The sequence below is a fragment of the Eretmochelys imbricata genome, chromosome 23 (assembly GCF_965152235.1).
Source record: "Eretmochelys imbricata isolate rEreImb1 chromosome 23, rEreImb1.hap1, whole genome shotgun sequence".
NCBI lineage: Eukaryota > Metazoa > Chordata > Testudines > Cheloniidae > Eretmochelys > Eretmochelys imbricata.
In genome coordinates, this window is record NC_135594.1 from 14,355,083 (window position 1) to 14,373,618 (window position 18,536).

Consider the following 18,536-nt stretch of genomic DNA (forward strand, 5'->3'; position numbering starts at 1 on the left):
TTCCCTCCCCATCCCTCTCCCACAGTGCCCCAGTGCTGCTGAGGCTGGTACCAGGGAGAAGGTAACCATGGAGACGCTCCCCCCCTCCATCTCCTGCATCTCTCCGCCCTCCCCCCTCTCCCTTCCTCTCTCCTTTCTTTGGGCTTCTGGCCCTGACGGACAGCTCCTGGGCCCAATCAGCGAGCCCGGAGGTGACTGGGGGGGGGGGTCTGTCCGAAGGGGGTGGGTCTTGTCTCCATCAATTCCAGCAGCCCCGCTCCCCAGCCAGGCGGATGCCGAAATCAGCCAGCCTCCCATTGGATTTGATCCTCCTTTTCTTCTCCCCTTCCCCCCCTCATCCACTTCCCCGCCCCCCCCCCATCCCTGGAAAAGGGGGGGAAACCCAGACGTCGGCCGGGATCTCCCCTCCCCCGCCCCAGTCTTCCTTTCCGCCCTGCATCCCACCCTCCCCAATTCTTCTCCCCCCACTCTATTGTTGGCATGGGCATAGCCCGTGCCTGATCCTTCCTATCGCTTGGCCCCCGCCAGCCCTCCGCTGGGCGGATTGGCCCCTTCCCTCCTTCCCCTGGGGGCCCTGAGGCGGAGGAAGGAAGGAAGATGCTTCGGGATGAAAACCCGGTAGCAGCCCAGGCCAGGCCGGCCCATCTTCCCGGAGATGCGAAGCCGGGGTGCCCTCTGGCCCGGGTCCCCCTCGTCCCGTCGGATGTGTGAAAGCCACCGGGCGCGCCCCCCCTGTCCTGCGCACCTCCCCCGTTTCAGGCGGCGGGGCCCGCGCCTGGCTTCCCTACCCCGGGTCTCCCCCGCTCCCTCCCCGGACCTAGGCCATCTCCCCGCCGGTGGCCCCCGCCGATCGATGCCCGCCGAGCCCCGACAATGCTAAGACAGGGGCCTGTCGTCCTGCTGGCCGCCTCTATGTCGTATTTCAACCCGGACAGAGCCTTGGCAGCGCCGCTGGAGAACGGTGAGCCCCGGGCCTGGACGGCCTCCCCGGCGTCTGGGCATGCGGAGGGGACAGATCCCCTGGCGGATCACCCCCCTCCGGTCCTTCCACCTCTTCATCCCTCCTCTGCTTCCTTCATCCCTTCTGTCTGTAACCTGCTTACCATCCCTCCTCCATCCCTTCCTTGTTCGCTCTAACCTGCTTTCCTTTCTTCTGCCATCCCTCCCTTCGCTCCCTCCCTCCGCCATCCCCTTCCTTCGCTCCCTCCATCCACTGTCCCATTCCTCCTTCATCCCTCTGCCATCCCCTTCCTCCTTCATGCCTTCCTTCGCTCCCTCCCTCCGCCATCCCCTTCCTTCGCTCCCTCCGTCCACCGTCCCATTCCTCCTTCATCCCTCCGCCATCCCCTTCCTCCTCCATCCCTTACTTCACTCATTCCATCCGCCGTCCCATGCCTCCTTCCTCCCTCCGCTGTCCCATTCCTCCTCCATCTCTCCCTTCACTACCTCCCTCTGACATCCCCTTCCTCCTTCATCCCTCCGCTGTCCCATTCCTCCTTCATCCCTTCCTTCACTCCCTCCGTCCACCGTCCCATTCCTCCTTCATCCCTCCGCCATCCCCTTCCTCCTTCATCCCTTCCTTCGCTCCCTCATCCGCTGTCCCATTCCTCCTTCATCCCTCTGCCATCCCCTTCCTCATTCATCCCTTCCTTCGCTCCCTCCCTCTGCCATCCCTTTCCTCCTTCATGCCTTCCTTCGCTCCCTCCCTCCGCCGTCCGCTTCCTCCTTCATCCCTTCCTTCGCTTGTTCCATCCGCCACCCCATTCCTCCTTCCTCCCTCCGCTGTCCCATTCCTCCTTCATCCCTTCCTTCGCTACCTCCCTCCGCCATCCCTTTCCCCCTTCATCCCTTCCTTCGCTCCCTCCCTCCGACATCCCCTTTCTCCTTCATCCCTTCCGTTGCTGTAACCTGCTTACCATTCCTCCTCAATCCCTTCCTTATTTGCTCTAACCTGCTCTCCATACTTCCTTCATCCCTCCCTTCTCTACTTCCCTCTGCCATCCCTTTTCTCCTTCATCCCTCCCTTCGCTCCCTCCCTCCACCATCCCCTTCCTCCTCCAGCCCTTCCTTCGCTCCCTACCTCTGCCGTCCCCTTCCTCCTCCATCCCTTCCTTCACTCGCTCCTTCCGATGTCCCCTTCCTCCTTCATCCCTCTGCCGTCCCCTTCCTCCTTCATCCCTCCCTTCGCTACCTCCCTCCGCCATCCCTTTTCTCCTTCATTCCTTCCTTCTCTCCCTCCCTTCGCCATCCCTTTCCTCCTTCATCCCTCCACCATTCCATTCCTCCTCCATCTCTCCCTTCGCTCCCTCCCTCTGACGTCCCCTTCCTCCTCCATCCCTTCCTTTGCTCCCTCCATCCACCGTCCCCTTCCTCCTTCATGCCTTCCTTCGCTCCCTCCATCCGCCGTCCCCTTCCTCCTCCATCCCTTCATTCGCTCCCTACCTCTGCTGTCCCCTTCCTCCTCCATCCCTTCCTTCGCTCCCTCCATCCGCCGTCCCCTTCCTCCTCCATCCCTTCATTCGCTCCCTACCTCTGCTGTCCCCTTCCTCCTCCATCCCTTCCTTCGCTCCCTGACTCTGCCGTCCCTTCCTTCTCCATCCCTTCTTTCACTCCCTCCATCCGCTGTCCTCTTCCTCCTTCATCCCTCCCTTCACTACCTCCCTCCGCCATCCCCTTCCTCCTTCATCCCTTCCTTCGCTCCCTCCCTCCGCCGTCACCTTCCTCCTTCATCCCTTCCTTCGCTCCCTCCATCTGCCGTCCCCTTTCTCCTTCATCCCTCCGCCGTCCTCGTCCTCCTCCATCCCTTCCTTCGCTCCCTCCCTCCGCCGTCCCCTTCCTCCTCCATCTCTTCCTTCGCTCCCTCCCTCCGCCGTCCCCTTCCTCCTCCATCCCTTCCTTCACTCCCTCCATCCGCCGTCCTCTTCCTCCTTCATCCCTCCCTTCACTACCTCCCTCCGCCGTCCCCTTCCTCCTTCATCCCTTCCTTCGCTCCCTCCATCCACCGTCCCTTTCTTCCTTCATCCCTCTGCCGTCCCATTCCTCCTCTATCCCTTCCTTTGCTCCCTCCCTCCGCCGTCACCTTCCTCCTCCATCCCTTCCTTCGCTCCCTCCATCTGCCGTCCCCTTTCTCCTTCATCCCTCCGCCGTCCTCGTCCTCCTCCATCCCTTCCTTCGCTCCCTCCCTCTGACGTCCCCTTCCTCCTCCATCTCTTCCTTTGCTCCCTACCTCTGCCATCCCCTTCCTCCTCCATCCCTTCCTTTGCTCCCTCCATCCGCCGTCCCCTTCCTCCTCCATCCCTTCCTTCACTCCCTCTATCCTCTGTCCCCTTCCTCCTTCATCCCTCTGCCACCCCCTTCCTCCTCCATCCCTTCCTTCACTCACTCCCTCTGCTGTCCCCTTCCTCCTCCATCCCTTCCTTTGCTCCCTCCATCCGCCGTCCCCTTCCTCCTCCATCCCTTCCTTCGCTCACTCCCTCCACCATCCCCTCCCTCCTCCATCCCTTCCTTCGCTCCCTCCATCCGCTGTCCTCCTCCATCCCTTCCTTCGTTTCCTCCCTCCGCCGTCCCCTTCCTTCGCTCCCTCCCTCCGCCATCCCATTCCTCCTTCATCCCTCCGCAGTCCCATTCCTTCTCCCTCCCTTCCTTCACTCCATCCCTCTGCCATCCCCTTCCTCCTTCCTCCCTTCCTTTGCTCCCTCCCTGCCATGTCCCATTTCTCCTTCCTTACTTCTGTTCCACCTGCTTTCCACCCCTCCATCGAGCACCACCAGTTTGCGCGCCCGTCCCCTCCGCCGACACGACCCCATCACTTTGTGTGTCATTTGGGGGGCTGGGTCGGGATGGGGGTTTTCCTCCCCCGTGGCTGGGTTGTAAGTTTCTCTTCTTAGGTGGCCAGGCCTGTCCCCTCCACAGAGCGGCTTAGTCAGTCCCGGGCTAGTGACATGTGTTTGTGTGGCGGCAGGAGGGTGGGGATGGGGTGTTGGGAGTTGGGGTGCTGGTGGGGGGGGTGCGTTATGGATTTTGCGGGGAGGGGAGAGGTCCACATTTCGGGCAGCTGGGCCTGTTGGGCCACTGATCTGTGGCACCCTGGTATGACGGGAGTGTGTGGGACCTGGGCCTGGTTCCCAGCAAGTTGGTTGAGGGGGCGTGTCTGGGTCCAGTCCCCAGAGCAGGTGTTTGGGGGTGGTTTTGGGTCAGGTTTCGGGAGGGGTAATTTGGGGTACAAGAGCTGTCGGCCTGGTGCCCGGTGGGTGAGTTGCAGGTAGTGTCTTGGCCCGGTTACTAGTGGGGCAGTTGGGGATCAAGGCCCAATTCCTAGTCAGTGATTTGGGGAGGGGTCTTGGCCCAGTTCCTGATGGGTGAATTCGGAGAAGTCTGTCTGTCTGTCCGCACTCCACATCCATTCAACCATCCCTCGCCCCCTCCCTAAATCCTGCATTTGCCACGAATTACCATTTCAACGGGGACTGGGCGTTATTTGCCCTGTAACGCCCGGAACTGGTAGCGGTTCCAATGGGGTTTTCCCCACAGAGCTCAATCACGACAGTCCCAGGAATGGGGGAGGGTCCGGACCACTGGGGCATGTTGTGACGGGGGGAAGAGGAGTCTGGGCAGTGGTCTTCAAGAGTGGGGAGGGGGCCTGAATTAACGACCGTGTGGGAGCTATGCAGAAATGAGCTGTTATATCAATAGCTGAGCACAGTGGTCTAACCAGTCCCCCGCCCTGCCCCAGAGGTGGCCGCATCTCAGTGCCATGCAAGGGATCCCTGTATAACCAGCTCCCGTGCCCCGCCCCAGAGGGGCTGCATCTCAGCGCCGGGCGAGTTCTTACTCTCATTTCTCTCTCCCCTAGATGGTCTGTCCCAAGGCCGGTTCCCTCTTGCACCCCCATATGCCGTGGTCTTGATCTCCTGTTCGGGTCTCCTGGCCTTCATCTTTCTCCTGCTCACCTGTCTGTGCTGCAAACGGGGCGATGTTGGCTTCAAGGTGAGAGGTGGCTGTGGCTGGGGAGGAGCACAGCTGGGTGTCACAGGGCATACTGGCCTTTTAAGGGAAAACCACACACCTGGAACACCCCTGTTCTGAGCCCGGGACCACCTGCCTTCCACCCCTGGGATTTGTGGTTCCCAGGCCCTGTGCCTAGAGAGACATAGGCCCTAGAAAGGAGGGAGCAAGTAGAGAGAGACACGACACCCCAGGTCCCCATGCGTCCCTGTCTGCTTGCACCCTGCAGGAGTTCGAGAACCCGGATGGGGAGGAGTATTCAGGGGAGTACACGCCACCCGCCGAGGAGACCTCATCGTCCCAGTCCATCCCAGACGTCTACATCCTGCCGCTCTCTGAGGTCTCGCTCCCGGCTCCCAGCCAGCAGATGCCCAAGACAGGTAGAGGACATGCTTGTCTCCCAACTGGGTGTGATACCTGCCTGGACTGTGGGGATGGGGTGGATTGGAAAACCAGGTTCTTGGTTGTCCAGTGGGAATGGGCTATGTTAGCTTAGTTCTAGGCTAGTCAATGGAGACTGGGTGCCTCTGGTTCTTGGTTAGTCAATGGGCAAGAGGGAGTTCTGGTTCTAGACTAGTCTATGGAGGCAGGGAGACTCTGGTTCTAGGCTTGTCAGTGCGATTGGTGGTACTGGTTCTAAGCTAGTCCATGGGGAGGCATTGGTTCTACACTAGTCAACTGGGATGTGGTGACTCTTATTTTAGGTAGTTGACGAGGATGAGAAAGCTCTGGTTCTAGGCTAATCAACATGGAAGAGGTTATTCTGGTCAGTGGAGATGGACTGACTCTGTTTCCAGGCTAGCCAATGGGGATGAAATGGCTCTGGAAATAAGGTTCTAAGCTACCCAGTGAGTGTTGAGACACTATGTGTAGACCCACCAGGATCTAGATCAGCCACTAATTATTTATTAGGTCAAAACTAGACCTGACAAAGGGGCTGAAATGGCTGCAGCCTTGAACTAGCATCCGGGACACAATGGCATTAGATGCCACATTCTGGATCAGCAGATAGGGCAAAAGACCACAGACCATGTTCTAGACTACCCAATGAGGACGCAGAGATTCTGGTAACCACATTCTACATTAAACAGTGAAGATTCAGTGACTGGAGGCTGGGATCTAGAGTAGCCAATGTAAATGCAGCAAATCAAGAAAGCAGGTTCTAGACCAACCAATGAGGCAGCAGTGACACTGTAAAGCAGACTCTAGACTAACCAAATGTGGAAGTAATGACACTGGGAAAGAGGGTCTAGACTAACAATGTTCTAGCTCTGGAAATCTCTTTATAGACAAGTAATGTTCTAGACTAACTAGTGTGGACAAAGCAGCTCTGGACACCATGTTCTAGATTAGTCTATGACACTAGGGGTATATTCGAAAAAATGTTCTCAGGTGCAATGACTCTCGCAACCCGATTCTAGACCAGTGAGGTTCTAGATGAGTGGGTGCAGATGAAGCGACTCTGGAAAGCACATTCTAGACTAGCAATCGAGGTGTCCGCTCCATTCGAAGCCATGTTCTAGATGACCCAATGGGGATGCGGTGACTCTGGGAACATGGTTCTAGATTAGCCAGTGATTCTGGAAGCCGTGTTGCGGAGGAGCCGATGACCCAGCCTCCTGGGGGCCTCTGAAGGAGGATTGCGACCCCCTGGTCCTAACCTCTTTCCTGCTAGGAGGAGGGATCGGATGAAGGTGGGTAGAGGGCCGTCACGGGAGCTCCCTTCTCCCCGGTGGAGGTGCTGGCAGGGTTCAGCCCCTCCTCACCCTCCTGTGTCCCCTTCCAGACCTAGTGAAGCATCTGGGCTTGAGCCGGCAGCACCTCAGCTACCTGCAGGAGATCGGGAACGGCTGGTTTGGGAAGGTGAGTGCGCCTCCCCTGCCACTTTGCTACCTGCTCCCCGCCCCCCCCGGCCTCCACAGGTGTCACATCCAGGGAGAGCCAGTTCCCACCTGTCCCCAGGGCGGGGACTAGCTGGCTCAAGGGGGCAGGGAATGGGGCACGGGGCCTTTCCCCTCTAGAGGACGCCAACTTCCACTCCGCCCCAGGGCAGGGACTGGCTGGTTTGGGGTGGGAGTGGGAATGGGGCTCAGGGCCTTTCCGCTCTAGTGACGGGGAGCTGTTCCCATCTGACACGCCATTTTGTTGCCCCTGTGTGAAACAAGTTTGCGGGGTCTCAGCAGCCCCCGCACCAGAGAGGCCGAGGGCTGGACGGGCCTCAGAGACTGCACGCTAATCTGCTCCCCTAGTGGGGGCGCCCCACCACAGGCGGAAGCATGGGGGGGGGATTGGGCCCCACTGGGGTGCAGACCCTGTGGTATGACTGTCAGATCTGTCTCCTAGGTGATCCTGGGGGAGATCTTCTCTGACTTCACCCCAGCCCAGGTGGTGGTGAAGGAGCTCCGGGTCAGCGCCGGACCCCTGGAGCAGAGGAAGTTCCTGTCGGAGGCTCAGCCCTATCGGTAATTAGGGGATGGGGGATCCCCAGAAGTGGCTGCATCTCAACGCTGGGCGAGGGGTCCCCGTATACTCAGTCCCTGTGCTGCACCCCAGAGGTGGCTGCATCTCAGTGCCGGGCGAGGGGTCCCCGTATACCCAGGCCTCGCGCCCCACCCCAGAAGCAGTCACATCTCAGCATCCTTAGAGCACAAAGATAAGAGGAAACCTGTATCATGCAGTGGTGTGAAAGCAGCCCATGGTGGTCCTGTTTCAACCCAGACTTACTGAGATTGGGGCCAGGGGTTGCCACACCTGTGTTTAAAGCCACAGCGTCGAGATAAAAGTCCCACCGCTAAAAATCACCACACACACCCCCCCCCCCCACGCCTCCTTCCCTAGCCCATCAGTAGGGGAGGATCTGCGAAGGGTTTGGAGGAGCTAGTCACTGGGATCGTCCCCCACCCCTCTCCACTGAGGATCCCACAGCATTTTCCAGCCCTTTGGGAAACTTTCTGCCCCCTGTGGAAAGGGCAGGAGCCTCTCCCCCACACACACACACTTCGCGGAGGGGGAAATCGAGGCACGTGGGGGAGGGGCTTGCCCAGACTAAATCATTGTCAGAGCTGCCGAGAGAACCCAGGAGTCCTGGCTCCCAGCCCCCTCCCCACTCTAACCACCAGACTCCCCTCCCCTCCCAGAGCCAGGATAGAACCCAGGCATCCGGGTGCCGCTGTTGCCATGGGGAATGACAGTGCTCTCTCTCTCTCTCTCTCTGTCCCCCCGGCTTTGAAGAAGCCTTCAGCACCCGAACATCCTGCAGTGTCTGGGGCTGTGCACGGAGACCATCCCCTTCCTGCTCATCATGGAGTTCTGCCAGCTGGTGAGCGCGGGCGGGGGCTGCGTGGGGATGGGGAGGGGGGGGTGCGCAGCGCTGCTCCCTCGTGGCTGGGCTCAGAACAGCCCTGTGGGGGTGTGGGGGGGGTGTGTGTGTGTCCTGATGGCTTTGTGTGTGTGTGTGTCCCCTGATGGCTGGGCTCAGAATGGCTCTCTTTGTGTGTGTGTCGTCCCACTGCTCTCCGGTGGCTGGGAGCAGAACTCCCCGCTCTGCGTGTGTGTGTCTGTCCGAGAAGGGGAGTGCGCCCTCTCCTGGGGGCAGTGCGCACTGCCGACCTGTGTGTCATAGCCCCATGCTGCCGGAAGCTGGGTGGGGAATCCCCACTCTACCAGCTGCTGTGGTTGCTGAGGTTGCTCCCGGTTGCTGGAGGGGTACGGTGGCCCCCACGGGGTCCCCGGTGCCCCCATCTGTGCCCCGGCCTGCCTGACCTCCCCCCCATCCCTCCCCCGTTGCCCCAGGGCGACTTGAAGCGCTACCTGCGAGCCCAGCGCCAGGCCGAGGGGCTGACCCCCGACCTGCTGACCCGCGACCTCGGCACCCTGCAGCGCATGGCCTATGAGCTCACCTTGGGGCTGCTGCACCTGCACAAGAACAATTACATCCACAGGTGAGCACCCGGACGCCGGGGTTCTCTCCCGGCTGCGGGAGGGGAGGGGATTCAGGGGGTTAGTGCCAGGAGGGAGGACTGGGGGCCAGGACTCCTGGGTTCTATCCCACCTCCGAGAGGGGAGTGGGGGGTTAGTGGTTAGAGCAGGGAGGGCTGGGGGCCAGGACTCCTGGGTTCTATCCCACCTCCGAGAGGGGAGTGGGGGGTTAGTGGTTAGAGCAGGGAGGGCTGGGGGCCAGGACTCCTGGGTTCTATCCCACCTCTGGGAGGGGAGGGGGGGTCTAGTGGTTAGAGCAAGGAGGGCTGGGGGCCAGGACTCCTGGGTTCTATCCCACCTCCGGGAGGGGAGGGGGGGGTCTAGTGGTTAGAGCAAGGAGGGCTGGGGGCCAGGACTCCTGGGTTCTATCCCACCTCCGGGAGGGGAGGGGGGGGTTTAGTGGTTAGAGCAGGGAGGGCTGGGGGCCAGGACTCCTGGGTTCTATCCCACCTCCGGGAGGGGAGGAGGGGTCTAGTGGTTAGAGCAGGGAGGGCTGGGGGCCAGGACTCCTGGGTTCTATCCCACCTCCGGGAGGGGAGGGGGGGTTTAGTGGTTAGAGCAGGGAGGGCTGGGGGCCAGGACTCCTGGGTTCTATCCCACCTCCGAGAGGGGAGGGGGGGTTTAGTGGTTAGAGCAGGGAGGGCTGGGGGCCAGGACTCCTGGGTTCTATCCCACCTCCGGGAGGGGAGGGGGGGTCTAGTGGTTAGAGCAGGGAGGGCTGGGGGCCAGGACTCCTGGGTTCTATCCCACCTCCGGGAGGGGAGGGGGGGTTTAGTGGTTAGAGCAGGGAGGGCTGGGGGCCAGGACTCCTGGGTTCTATCCCACCTCTGGGAGGGGAGGGGGGGTCTAGTGGTTAGAGCAGGGAGGGCTGGGGGCCAGGACTCCTGGGTTCTATCCCACCTCCGGGAGGGGAGGGGGATGGAGGGATTAGAGTGGGGGTGTCTGGGAGGTAGCGCTCTCCCCAGGGCAGGTGTGACTCAGGTGGGGTGTCCCCAGGGGAAGCTGCCGGCTGCTGACTGGGGTCTCCCCACGTTCCCCCACAGCGACCTGGCCCTGCGGAACTGCCTGCTGACCTCCGACCTCACCGTCCGGGTCGGCGACTATGGCCTCTCGCACAACAACTACAAGGTGCGAGCCCTGGGGTGGGGCGGGGACTGGCTGGCTCAGGGGGGTGGGGAATGGGTCATGGGGCCTTTCCCCTCTAGGGGGCGCCAGCTCCCACCCGGCCCCAGGGCAGGGACTGGCTGGCTCAGGGGGGTGGGAAATGGGTCATGGGGCCTTTCCCCTCTAGGGGGCGCCAGCTCCCATCCGGCCCCAGGGCGGGGACTGGCTGGCTCAGGGGGGTGGGAAATGGGTCATGGGGCCTTTCCCCTCTAGGGGGCGCCGGCTCCCATCCGGCCCCAGGGCGGGGACTGGCTGGCTCAGGGGGGTGGGAAATGGGTCATGGGGCCTTTCCCCTCTAGGGGGCGCCAGCTCCCATCCGGCCCCAGGGCGGGGACTGGCTGGCTCAGGGGGGTGGGAAATGGGTCATGGGGCCTTTCCCCTCTAGGGGGCGCCGGCTCCCATCCGGCCCCAGGGCGGGGACTGGCTGGCTCAGGGGGGTGGGAAATGGGTCATGGGGCCTTTCCCCTCTAGGGGGCGCCGGCTCCCACCCGGCCCCAGGCCAGGGACTGGCTGGCTCAGGGGACTCAGGGGGGTTCCTGCCCGGTGCTGACCCCTCTCCCCCCGTGCAGGAGGATTATTACATCACCCCCGACCGGCTGTGGATCCCGCTGCGCTGGGCGGCGCCGGAGCTGCTGGACGAAGTTCACGGGACGCTCGTGGTGGTGGATCAGAGCAAGGAGAGCAACGTCTGGTGAGTCCCGCACTGTGTCCTGGCGCCCTCTGCCCCCTGCCGAGCCCCCGGGCAGCCGGGGCCGCCCCCAGCCTGAGGGGCAAAGGGTCAGTAAGGGGGAAGCTTTGGCGGGAGCACTGTCTCAGAGCTACCTGTTCTACGTGGCTGTTAACCCGCCCCCGCGCCCCACCCCAGAGGGGCCGCATCCCAGCACCGGGCAAGGGGTCCCTATATAACCAGCCCCCACACCCCACCCCACAGGGGCTGCGTCTCAGCATATACCCCCGCCCATGCCCCACCCGAGAGGGGCCGCATCTGAGCACTGGTGAGGAGTCCCCGTTTAACCAGCCCATGTGCCCACCCCGGAGGGGCTGCGTCCCAGCGCTGGGGTCCCGTATACCCAGCCCCTGCACTCCACCCCACAGGGGCCACATCCAAGCACCACACGAGGGGTCCCCGTATACCCAGCCTCCGCGCCTCACCCCAGAGCAGCTGCATCTCAGCGCCGGGCGAGGGGTCCCCACACTCACCCCGTAACCCTGCTTTGCCCAGGTCCCTGGGGGTGACGATGTGGGAGCTGTTTGAATTCGGCAGCCAGCCCTACCGGCACCTGTCGGACGAGGAGGTTCTCGCCTTCGTCATCAAAGAGCAGCAGATGAAGCTGGCCAAGCCACGCCTGAAGCTGCCCTACTCCGACTACTGGTGAGCGCTGGCTCCCTGCCCCACAGCCGCCCCAGCTCCCCGGCAGGTCCCAGCAAGCGGCTGGGTCTGTGGGGAGCTAGCTGGCCATGACCCTAGCCTGGTACAGCCGCTCCAAAGGGCTGAGGACCACCGGACTCGGTGTGCGCCTGACGGGCTCTTCCATCGCTGACAGCCGTGGGTGGTTCCTGGCTGGGCTGTTGCTGGGCCCCATCACTGCTTCATTTCGCCGTTCATCTTGTCCTGCTTTGCTCTGTGTCTCCGGCTGTTGTTTTCTGACTGTTCTTCTTTCTCTCTGACCGTTGTTTTCCGAATGGTCCTCTGCCTCCCTCTCTCTAGCTGTGTTTTTCTGACTGTTCTTCCGTTTCCAACTGTTTTTCTGTCTCTACAGATTTTACTTTCTACTTTTCTGTTTGTTTGTTTGTTTTTTCTGGCTGTTCTTCTGTCTCTGGCTGTTTTCCCTTCTCTTGCTCTTTCTGACTTCTGTTTCTCCAGCTGATGCTTCTGACTGTTCTCTGTCTCTTTGGCTGTTATTTTCGGCCTGTTCTCTCTTTGGCTGCTTTCTGACTGTTTTTTTTCTGTCTCTCTTGATTTTTTCTGTCTTCTGTTACCAACTGGTCTTCTGTCTCTACAGCTGGTATTTTCTTACTGTTCTTCTGCCTCTCTTCCCAGCTGTTCTCTTCTCTGGCTGTTATTTCCTGACTGTTTTCTCTCTCTCCAACGGTTCTTCTGTCTCTCTCTGACAGGCTGTTTTTTCCCCCGACTGTTCTTCTGTTTCTGCCTGTTCTTCTGTCTCTCTCTGAGTTTTTTTCTGGCTGTTCTGCTTCTTTTTGACAGTTCTTCTGTATCTTTGGCTGTTACTTTCTGACTGCTCTGTCTGTTTTCCAATTCTTCTGTCTCTTTCTGGCAGTTGTTTTCAGACTGTTCTTTCACCTCTCTCCAGCTGTTTCTCTGGCTGTTGTTTTCTGCCTGTCCTTCTGTGTCTCTCTGGCTGTTCTTCAGTCTCTACAGCTGGCTTATTCCTGACTCTTGTCTCTCTCTCCCTCTGGTGGTTCTTCCACCTCTCCAGCTGTTTGTTTTCCGACTGTTCTTCTCTGACTGTTCAATCCCTCCCTGCCCTGACCGCCCCCTCTCCCTCCCATTGCAGGTACGAGGTGATGCAGTCCTGCTGGCTGCCGGCGCCACAGCGTCCCACGCTGGAGGAGCTGCACCTGCAGCTGACCTACCTGCTGACGGAGCGCTGCCATGCGCAGGCGGAGGAGAGTTTCGAGTGGCGCTGGAATGCCCTGAAGCCCAAGCGCTCGCCGGCCGCCTCCCCCGCAAGCCGGCGCCGCTCGGAGGAGATCTCGGCCTACCCGCTGCTGGATGGCTTCCAGGGGGCCGACCTGGACGATGTCCTGACGGTCACCGAGAGCAGCCGGGGGCTGAACTTCGAGTACATGTGGGAGAAGGCCCGGCTGGGGCGCTGGAAGGCCGGGGCTGCCCCCTCCAGCAACGGCGGCCTGGCCGTGCCCGGCGCCAACCCCTTCTACGAGGCGCCCGCGCGGCAGAGCCTGGAGACGCCCAGCGTGGTCCCGGTGATTAGCGCCCGCAGCCCCTCGGTCAGCAGCGAGTACTACATCCGGCTGGAGGAGCACGGGGACGGGGAAGGGCCCGAGGGCACTGTCTGCACCCCCAGCCCCGTCTACGAGCGCCAGTACGGGGTGCCCGGCTCCCCGCCAGAGCCCCTCTTCCCTTCCGACTGGGACCCCATTGAAGCAGGCCGGGGCAGCCCCCCGCCACCAGCCCGCCGCCACCTCCTGCCAGAGGGGCCGTCCAGCTGGGCCCCCGGTGCCACCAACCCCTTCATCTCGGCGTCCCGGGAGCCGGTGCGGCGTGGCGCCAACCCCTTCCGGGCCGAGATCCAGGAGACCTCGCTGACGGAGCCGGCGCCGGGGGGCGTCTTCCTGGGGGAGTCGCTCCTGCACGTGTACCGGGAGCTGGAAGAGCAGCAGCACGGCTGGGACTGCGAGGGGCTGGAGGAGCGGGGGGCCGGGGAGACGCTGGCGGGGGACCCCTCGGAGTTCCGCCCCTCGCCCCCCTGGGACCGGGAGCCCTCGCTGATGGAGGAGCAGAGCTCCGCCGGCAGCACGGACGGGGAGGACGCCAGCAGCGGGGGGGGGCGGGCGCCGCAACCCCCTGCTCTGCCCGCTCTGCAGCCGGGGCGGGCGGTGCCGCTGCGCCCCGGGCCGGGGGGAGGTCGTGAGCGGCTGGAGCAACCACGCCCCCATCCCCCGGCCCCACCGCGACAGCTACGGCACCGAGGACGACTCCTCCCTCAAGGTGGAGCGGGGCTCCCTGGCCGACTGCCCCATCCTGCTGGGGGAGGGGCCCCCCGGGGCCGGAGAGGGCGGGGCCGGGCCGCTCGCCCCGCCCCCGCCCTCGGCGTTCTACGACCCGCTGATGGGCGCGGCCGTGGTGAGCTACGAACTCCAGGACTACCCCAAGCGGGGGGCGGCCGGGCGGCCGCCGGGCTCGCCCTTCCCCGGCCTGACGGCCGCCTGCTGCAGCACCATCGTGCCGGTGGAGATCCCGCCCCTGGCCACGCTGGCGGAGAGCACCGACGAGGAGACCATCGCCATCGTGCCCGAGGCTGCGGACGGCTTCGCGGACGGCCCCCAGATCGGCCTGGCCCTGGCGGGCCGGCCGAAGGGCCCGCTGGACTCCGGGGACTCGCTGGACCTCCCCTCCAACGCCAGCTCCTCCGAGGGCTGCAGCCCGGCCTCCCGCTTCTCCTCGCCGGGCCAGAAGTTCCCCGACAGCGGCTACGAGACGGAGAGCACCTTCTCCCCGGAGCTCCTCGTCCGGGAGGCCGAGGCGCGGACCGAGGAGGAAGAGGACGGGGAGCTGCCCGGCCAAGGGGACGCCCCCCAGCTGCCCCCCACGCCCCTCTCGGAGTCCACCAGCGACCTGACACTGTCGGAGGCGACGCCGGGGATGGAGGAGGAGGTGGACGTGGGGCGGGGGCTGGCCTGTTTTTCGGACGGCGAGGCAGAGGGGGGCCAGGGGGAGGAGGAGGTGCCGGCAGCGGGGCAGGGCGGGGGGCAGCTGGCCAAGACAGAGGCCGGCTTCGTGGTGCAGGTGTGCAAGGAGCAGCTGCTGGTGTCGCTGCGGGAGAACATCACCCGCAACCTGCTCTGCAGCTACCGGGACCCAAGGACCCCGGCGTCCGGGGCCCCAGCTGCCAAGGAGGAGGCCGTGATCCGGCTCTGGGCCCTGGAGCCCGAGGGGGCCCAGCGCACCCAAGACGAGGAGGAAGGGGGCAGCGGAGAGGCGGCAGGCGGGCCACCCCAGGAAGAGGAGCAAGGGGCGGAGAGCGAGGAAGGGCAGCTGGACGGCCAGGGGGTGCCGGAGCTGAGCGGGGAGGCCCCTGTCCCCAGCCCCGAGGGGGCCGACCCGGCGTCTGAGCAGCCGCAGCCCCACTCGGACTTCAGCACGGCGGGGAGCCCAGGCAGCGAGGACATCAAAGGTGGGGAGACGCCAGGGGCCGGGGATGCCATCGGAGGGAGGGCGCAGGGACCGTCTGGGGGGAGGGATAGGGGCCATCTGGGGGAAGGGATGGGGACCATCTAGGGGGGAAGGGGGTGCCATCTGGGGGAAGGGATGGGGACCGTCGGGGGGGAAGGGGGGTGCCATCTGGGGGAAGGGATGGGGACCGTCTGGGGGAAGGGATGGGGACCATCTTGGGGGGAAGGGGGTGCCATCTGGGGGAAGGGATGGGGACCGTCTGGGTGGGGAAGGGGGGTGCCATCTGGGGGAAGGGATGGGGACCATCTGGGGGGGAAGGGGGTGCCATCTGGGGGCAGGGAGAGGGACCGTGTGAGGGGGAAGGGTACCCTCTGCAGGACAGAGGAAGGGAGGTGTGGGGGGGTGGAAGGAGGGAGGATGGGGGTGTGGGGCGGCGGGGACGGTGGCAGGGATGGATGGGGGGGAGGCGACCCTGACCTCTCAACCCTGACCCTGACCTTTGCCCCCCCTTCTCTCCCCCTGCCCCATCCCCGCCTGCAGCCAAGGTCTCGCGCCTGTCTCTGGCGCTGCCCCCGCTGAGCCTGCAGCCCTTCGCCGGCCCGGGGGGGCGGAAGGGCTGCGGGGGGGCTGGCGCCGGAGGAGGAGGGGGCCGGGCGGGGGGCGCCGGGGCCGGGCGAGGAGGAGGAGGACGAGGAGGCGCCGGGCGCCGGGGGCGTCCCCATCGTGGTCAGCGACTCGGACGACAGGGCGCAACCTGCGCGGGCTGCTCAAGTCCCCGCGCTCGGCCGAGGAGGGCTGCCGAGCTGGACCGGAAACGCAAGATGGTGTCCTTCTACGACGACGTCACCGTCTACCTCTTCGACCAGGTGAGGGCGGGGCCCGGGGGAGGTGGGCGGGGCCGGGGGAGGTGGGCAGGGCCAGGGGATATGGGCGGGCTCCGGGGGACTGGGCCTGGACCGGAAACGCAAGATGGTGTCCTTCTTCGACGATGTCACCGTCTACCTCTTCGACCAGGTGAGGGTGTGGCCTGAGGGATGTGGGCTGGGCCCGGGGGAGGTGGGCGGGGCCAGGGGATATGGGCGGGCTCCGGGGGACTGGGCCTGGACCGGAAACGCAAGATGGTGTCCTTCTACGACGACGTCACCGTCTACCTCTTCGACCAGGTGAGGGCGGGGCCCGGGGGATGTGGGCGGGCCCGGGGGAGGTGGGCGGGGCCTGGGGGACTGGGGCTGGACCGGAAACGCAAGATGGTGTCCTTCTTCGACGATGTCACCGTCTACCTCTTCGACCAGGTGAGGGCGGGGCCCGGGGGATGTGGGCAGGGCCCGGGGGACTGGGGCTGGACCGGAAACGCACGGTGGTGTCCTTCTTCGACGACCTCACCGTCTACCTCTTTGACCAGGTGAGGGCGGGGCCTGGGATGTGGGCGGGGCCTGGGGATGTGGGTGGGGCCTCAGGGATGTGGGCGGGGCCTGGGGGATGGAGGGCGGGGCCAGGAGAGCAGCAGGTCGAGTCTGGTGTAGGAAGGCGGGGGATAAGGAATAGGGAGGAGCCATGGGTGTGGGGGTGATGGGAAGGGGGCGGGGCCAGGCCGGGAGTGGGCGGGGCCTATGGATTAATTCTCCCCCCTCTGCTCCTAGGAGACACCCACCAACGAGCTGAGCTCACAGAGCGGCCCGGAGGGTGAGGGCGGCACCACCCAGGGCCCCACGGGGCAGCCTGCCCTCGAGGCCTTCCCGCCCGCCGACGGATTCAGTGAGCCCCGCACCACGGGGGTGGGAATGGCTCCCCAGGGGGTGGGCGGGGCTAAGCCATCACCAATTATTTCATGGGCTCATTTGCTTATTTTAAAATGCTCATTTGCATACAGCCATAAACAGCAGCTGCCGGTCGACACCCCCTTGCCAGGGTGCCCCGAGGCAGGCGGCAGGGGAGGAAGCTGAGCCAGGGGGAGGTGGGTGCTCAAGGGGGCTCAGGAGGAGATGGGGGGCTAGACACAGGCCACATATCCCCATGGGGAAGGGGGCCTTGGCTGCGTTGCCCAATGGGGAAATGGGCGTTGGTCGTGCTAACCAATTGGGGAGGGGACATCAGCCATGCTGACCAATGAGGGGAGGGGAGGTCAGCTGTGCTGACCAATGGGAAAAGGGGCATCGGCCCCAGTGGGGATCCCTCCCTGAGGAGGGGCCATTGGCAGTGGGGTGGGGCTGGCCATGCCCCCTCTCACCCTCCCCCTGCCCCCAGGTGGCAGCTTTGAATGGGACGACGATTTCCCGCTGATGGCCCAGAACCCATCTTTCGTCTCCATGGTGACGGACCCCAGCTCGGGGGCTCTCCCGACGCCGCCCCCCGTGCTGCTCCCAGCCAAGGGGGCAGAGCCCAGCCTGATGGATGCCCTGCGCTTCTCCCGCTTCACCGTCTCCCCCGCCCTCGAGCCCCACCTGGCCCCCCGCGAGGCCGAGCTGGCGCCCACAGCCAGTGAGTGAGACGGGAGACCGGGGTGATGGGCCTCTGGGGCTCATCCAGGGACAAGGAGGTGGCGGGATACCAGGGTAGATGGGCCCATGGGTTCTCCAGAGGCAGAGAGAGGGCAGGATACTGGGGTGATGGGCCTGGCCCATGGGCCTGATCCAGCGGGGCAGGGAGGAGCAGGATACTGGGGTAGATGGGCTCATGGGGCTGATCCAGGGACAGGGAAGGGGCCGGGTATTGGGGTGATGGATGTGTGGGGCTGATCCAGGTCTTTTTGCTCTGTCCTTCTGCTCCTCTCTCTTTCTCTTCCAGACCCCATTGAGAACTGAGGCGGGGACCCACCCCGCAGCAATCAGGGACTCCATGGGGTGGCGCCAGGCCATCGCCCCCCCCGCACCCGCTAGCCTGGCTGGGAGACGCATGCGCCAGGCATGTTCTGGGGGACACAGAGACCCATTGGCGCCCGGACGGGGGGAGGCACAGCCAGCATTTTGGGGATCCCTCCCCCCACGAGTGCCCCCACAAGAACTTGCTTCTCTGGACAATTTTTTTACAGTGACTCAGACAATGGGGGGCAAGCAGGGGGGCAGCCAGGCTGCTGAATGTACCTGCCCCACCGTGCCCCTCTCTGCCCGCTTCCCCCCAAATGGGAGTTTGCTGTCAAAACTCTGTTTTGTGCCAAATCCAACCTCGAGGGGCAGCGAGCTACGTATCAGGGTGGGGGGCTCAGACTGCCCCCCCCCGAGCGGCGTGGGGGTGGGGCCTGGAATTGGTCCCCCTACCGGTTTGTTTAACTCTTTGTGTCTCAAGCAAAGAGGGGAAATGCCCCATCACTCATCAGCAATGGGGGGATCCCCCCAACCAGCCCTGCCCCCCCCACACTGTGGAATGTAGGCCCCAAAGCTGCCACCCACTTCCCCCTCCTGGCACCAGATGCCACTTGATGGATGGACAAGGGGGGGCATCATTATACAGACACCTTCGTGGCCCCCCCCAGGATATGCACTGACAATGGAGCACCCCTCCCCCCTCCCCCGCAGCT

At 63.8% G+C, this 18,536-nt stretch overlaps 1 protein-coding gene across 1 annotated transcript; it reads left to right on the forward strand.

Moving 5' to 3' along the window:
• The first annotated feature begins 873 nt into the window (after positions 1 to 873).
• On the forward strand, positions 874 to 17,823 carry LMTK3 (lemur tyrosine kinase 3). Its single transcript, XM_077840184.1, is given in 19 exon segments — positions 874 to 961; positions 4,853 to 4,986; positions 5,234 to 5,384; positions 6,791 to 6,867; positions 7,348 to 7,466; positions 8,236 to 8,323; positions 8,797 to 8,945; positions 10,026 to 10,110; positions 10,716 to 10,837; positions 11,369 to 11,518; positions 12,663 to 13,668; positions 13,670 to 15,023; positions 15,563 to 15,642; positions 15,644 to 15,766; positions 15,768 to 15,815; positions 15,817 to 15,888; positions 16,663 to 16,777; positions 17,267 to 17,500; positions 17,807 to 17,823. Coding segments are annotated over 19 exon segments (4,212 nt in total).
• The last annotated feature ends 713 nt before the right edge of the window (positions 17,824 to 18,536 follow it).